At 44.4% G+C, this 5,195-nt stretch overlaps 1 protein-coding gene across 1 annotated transcript in view; it reads right to left on the minus strand.

Moving 5' to 3' along the window:
- TRMT2B (tRNA methyltransferase 2 homolog B) overlaps window positions 1-5,195 on the minus strand; it is a 43,590-nt gene that overhangs the window by 32,392 nt on the left and 6,003 nt on the right. The window contains exon 2 of the mRNA XM_006776920.2: window positions 977-1,217. Coding sequence (XP_006776983.1) covers window positions 977-1,197 — 221 coding nt within the window. The 5' untranslated portion in view covers window positions 1,198-1,217. The remainder of the gene's footprint in view (window positions 1-976; window positions 1,218-5,195) is intronic.

Genomic DNA, 5,195 nt, shown 5'->3' on the forward strand with positions numbered 1-5,195 from the left:
GCCTCTCTCCGCCTATGTCCGGGCCTGATCCGCAACCTCTGCAGCAGCTGCAGATCAGGCCCTGCCTCTCTCTCCAGGCCTTTCTCCGCCTTGGCAGTGGTGAGGTCATTAGGCCTCTGGCCCAGCCCCAGGCCAGAGGCTAACAACTTCACCATGCCTGCCTTGCCCTGCCCACCCTCCCCACTGTCTCGCCCGCTGGCCACCAGCCTTGTTGTGATAGGAGCCTGTGGGCCGAGGGGGAGGTGCTCCATGCACTTCCTGGTGACCAGTCATCCGTCTGGTTGTTTAGGTTGTGATGGCCCCTGGCCTTTTATAATGTAGATGGATGTACTAAGTACCTACACTATACATAAGTACTTTCTCTGGCATTTTTCATATTATTCAAAAGACTTAATTCTCATGCCCCTGGGGAGATAGAGTCTGGGAGAAGAGCCCATTTTGGTGCTGTCTACTAACAAAGCAAAACAGATGGGCAAACCTGATACGAAAAAAATCCAGATTTATCAGGAGGTAATTAGTCATATTAAAAAAGGTTTCACTGTTGGATTCCTTTAATTAACCCACCTCCCTAATGCATTTTAAATATAATTTGATTAGAAAATACATTTGTTGCATAAAATAAGGTATCTACGTGTATGCATGGCTGCAATGAGACTATTCATTTCTAGTCCATCTAATATCTTTCTGGGTCTCTGGTTTTCAGTAAACCTGCCCTGGACCTTTTTAAAGACAAGGTCCCAGTTTAATATCTCCTTTCTGTGAAAACCACACTAAAAGACAAGGCGAATATTTTCTGCAATCCCAAAGCATTTCCCACAATATTCCTCAGATGTCTTCAAGTTCACCCTGGTTATCCTACCTGAGGTGCCCCTTTGAATCCTTGCCATCCCACGTTAGTTACATGAGGAACACAGAATTTCAGTAGGCTCAGAGATTCAGACTTGCTAAGAGGAAGGAACATCAGCCTTGGTCTTACCTTTCCTGCCACGAACTATCTAGTGGTCCAAGATGGCTTGGTTTCTTCTGACTTTTCTGTCCTCTTTGACACCTCTTGGTGATCACATGAGTGAAGGTTCTCTTACATGCTGACCCCAATAAAAGCTGTGACCAATCTGGAGGTTTTCTGGGACACCAGTAGAGCAGTCCTGATTTGGAGAAGAAACCCACCCTGGAAAGGAAGCATCTAGGCTTGTGCATTGGGACTCTTCTCTCAATACCTGCCAACAATAGAAACATTGAGATTCACTTGCATGAACACTGAACAAACAGAAGCTGGGAAGTGAAGGCACAATTTCCAAACCCCTTCATTCATTTACAAATTCTTACAGAAGCTCAGCACCAGCACAGAGTCAACACTTGGTAAAAGCAGGTCTGCTGAGCAGAGCTGAACTACTGATGGCTAGGCACTGGCTTAAGCTCCCAAAATAATAAGATGAGGAAAATATAGTTTTTGTCCTCTGTGAACTCTTCGGATACACTTCTATGGCTAGTCCCTCTCCATATTCTATACTCCTACCCAACAACCAATATAATAAAAGGGTAATATGCAAATTGTCCCCTTGACCGGGAGTTCGACCAGAGTTTGAGCAGGGGGCAGGGCCAGCCCGCCAACCTCCCATGGCCCCTCCCCCTGGCTAGCCCTGCTCCTGTTTAGCCCCCCCATCCAGATCAGGGGCGGGGCTGGTCCACCAACTGCCCGTGAGATCTGCAGTGCCTCTCTGATCTCTAGTGTCAAACCCGCCAGCCAGCCCGACTGGCCCCCACCCATGCACGAATTCATGCATGGGGCCTCTAGTTAACTAATATTTACAAAGTATTTATTATATGCAAGGCAGTGTGCCACACTAGATACTGAAGGGGTTATAAAGGTTACAATCTAATTGAGGAGATCCAGTACGAACCCAGGAAAAGATAATAATTAACATCATATTCTTGGTTCCTGGTAAGTGCTAAGTAAAGGCTTCCCAGAAGCAGACAGGCCTTGCACCAGGTCTTAAGAGATAGCAGGAAGGTGAAGCAGGTTCATGGAGGATAGTGGCTTAACTGATCTGGCTAAAATTATAGTTCATTTTAGGACATAAGACTAAAAAGTTACATCAAAGTGAGACTTCAGCTCTGGAAGAACTTTAATGATTGAATAAAATACAGACTTTATTATGAAAAAAATAGTGATTTGATGGAGCCTTTATGTAGAGAAATAAAGATAAAATAGGGATGTTAATAAAAAGCAAATTCATGTTTGAAGCATGTGTTTGAAATGGTAGGGTAACCACCAAATGGAAATGTCTAACAAGTAGAGAAGCAGTACTACATGTCAGGAGAGAAGTCAGGGCTAGAGATTTGCTCAAGTGTCTATAAAGAGTACAAGCTGCAACATTTTTTTTAAAAAAGAGCTTTTAACTCTAGCTGATGTGGCTCAGTGGATAGAGCATCGGCCTCTGGACTGTAGGGTCCTGGTTTGGATTCAAGGGCATGTGCCTCTGTTGCATGCTCCTCCCAGCCTGGGCCCTGGTCAAGATGTGTGTAGGAGGCAACCAATCAATGTGTTTTTCTCACATCGATGTATCTCTCTGTGTCTCTTCTCATCCCTTCCACTCTCTGTAAAAAAAAATTTTTTCAATGGACAAATATCGCCGGGCTGGATCCGGCCCGTGGGCCGTAGTTTGCCCACGGCTGTATCTATCTATATAAAAGCCTAATATGCAAAGTGTCCCCTTGGGGGTTTGACCGACCAAAAGTTCAACCACTCTCTATGATGTGTGCTGACCACCAGGGAGCGGCACAGAACAAAGGAAGGCCCCAGTTAGCCCTGATTGCCAACCAGGCCTAGGGACCCTACCCGTGCATGAATTTCATGCACCAAGCCTCTAGTACAGGGGTGGGCAAACTTTTTGACTCGAGGGCCACAATGGGTTCTTAAACTGGACTGGAGGGCCAGAACAAAAGCATGGATGGAGTGTTTGTGTGAACCGATATAAATTCAAAGTAAACATCATTACATAAAAGGTACGGTCTTTTTTTTTTTTTTAGTTTTATTCATTTCAAATGGGCCAGATCCGGCCCGTGGACCGTAGTTTGCCCACGGCTGCTCTAGTAAAAAGTGAGAAGGAGCTTTCAAGCCCAGACAGTGTGGTTCAGTGGTTGAGCATCGACCCATAAACCAGGAGGTCACCTTTTGATTTGCAGTCAGGGCACACGCCCAGGTAGTGGGCTCGATCCCTACTAGGGGACATGCAGGAGGCAGCAATCAATAATTCTTATTGATGTTTCTATCCCTCTCTCCCTCTCCCTTCCTCTCTGAAATCAACAAAAACTTTTTTAAGTGCTTTCAAGGGACTAGCAAAAGGCCAATGACTAAACCTGGGAGAAAGGCAATAGTTGGGGAGCAAGAAGAGATGCTGGTGACTCAGAATCACAAGAGTGTGGAGCTTGGAGGCCAATGTCTTTCAGGAAGGCACTGGCATATCCAGTAAGTCTGAGGCCAAAGGAAGAAGGGAAATATGGCAATGGGAAGTGGCAGGCAATAGGGACAATTGAGGTTTGAGATCTTAGGCATGCAGATCCTAAAGTCAGGCAGACTTGAGCAGTCACCTGGCTCATCCACTTACTAGCTAAGTGGCCTTTGACAAGTTAATCATTTCATCTGATCTTCCTTTTTTTCATCTGTAAAATGGAGATAACAATAGTAACTACCTCATATAGTGGTTGTAAGAGTTAAATAAGGAATAATTAATAAAAACGTACTTAGCAGAAGATTAATGGAAATAACGTTTGTAAAGCTCTGAGCACACTGTCCAGTACCTAGCAAAAATTCACTACATGTTCATTATAACTATCATAATGCCTAAAGATACTATGGGACTGAGTGACAGTGGCAATATTGAAGGAGGGAAGCAGGAGAAAGGAATAGTGGGAGTAACTAAGGAAAAGTTGGAAGAGCTAGAACAGAGAGAGGGTGCACAGCTGGAGTGGCTCAGTTGGTTGAGCATCATCCTGTATACCTGTGCACCAAAGGATTGCAGGTTCGATGCCTGGTCATGGCACATACCTGGGTTGTGGGTTTGATCCCTGGTTGGGGCACATATGAGAGGCAACTGATCGATATTTTTCACAACAATGTATCTCTCTCTCTCACTCTCATTCTTTCTCTCTCTCTCTCTTCCTCTAAGCTTGTCCTCAAGTGAGAATTTAAAAAAATTATCAGAACAGGGGAGGACACTTTAGGAAAAGGAAGGAATCCCTCTTCCTCCAACACAGGAATTTGTTGTTGCCTATTTGTTTTGTATTGCTTGATCATTCATTGCTGTGCAACTTTTTCGAGTATCCAGGACATGTGAATGGACCTGACCAGACACCTTACTGATCTGTTGTGAAACTGCCTTTTTGCCCTTGCTCTCTACCTGAGACTTCATCCCAATGTAAATCATACCTTAATTCATAATGCTATCTATTTAAAAGTCCAATATATGTAATAGATTTATTAACCAAAACTCTTCCATGGCTCCCTCTATTATGTGAAATTTGTATATCATGATCATTAGGTAATTTAGAGGATGCTGACATGGGTGCCGTAATATGTCACCCATACACCATTTTGTATGGTTACAAAGTACTAAAAAACTAATTGTCACCGTAGCCGGTTTTGCTCAGTGGCTAGAGCATCGGCCTGCAGACTGAAGTGTCCCAGGTTCCATTCCGATCAAGGGCACATACCTCAGTTGCAGGCTTGATCCCTGGCCCTGGTTGGGATGCTTGCAGGAGGCAACCAATTGATGTGTCTCTCTCACATTGATGTTTCCCCTATATGTCTCTCTCCCTTTCTTCCATTCTCTCTAAAATTCAATGGAAAAATATCCTCAGGTAAGGATTAATAACAACAACAAAAGTAATTGTCATAACATGAAAGCATTTGGGGGTAACTTCTAACAGAATAAATTTAGGCTGGCCCAGGGTTCAGGTGCTATTGATAGCACACTCCACCTAACTCCCAGGAAGAGGGAAGTCCTTAAGAATATGGATTTTGGCCCAGCGGTATTGTTCAGTGGCTGAACATCAACATATTAACTAGCAGATCACAGTTGGATTCCCTGTCAAGGCACATGCTAGGTTGTGGCTCGATCCCCAGTACAGGGCTTGGGGAAGGCAGCTGATCAATGATTCTCTGTCATCATTGATGCCTCACTCTGAAATCTCAA

The sequence above is a fragment of the Myotis davidii genome, unplaced genomic scaffold, assembly GCF_000327345.1.
Source record: "Myotis davidii unplaced genomic scaffold, ASM32734v1 scaffold2209, whole genome shotgun sequence".
Classification (NCBI taxonomy): Eukaryota; Metazoa; Chordata; class Mammalia; order Chiroptera; family Vespertilionidae; genus Myotis; species Myotis davidii.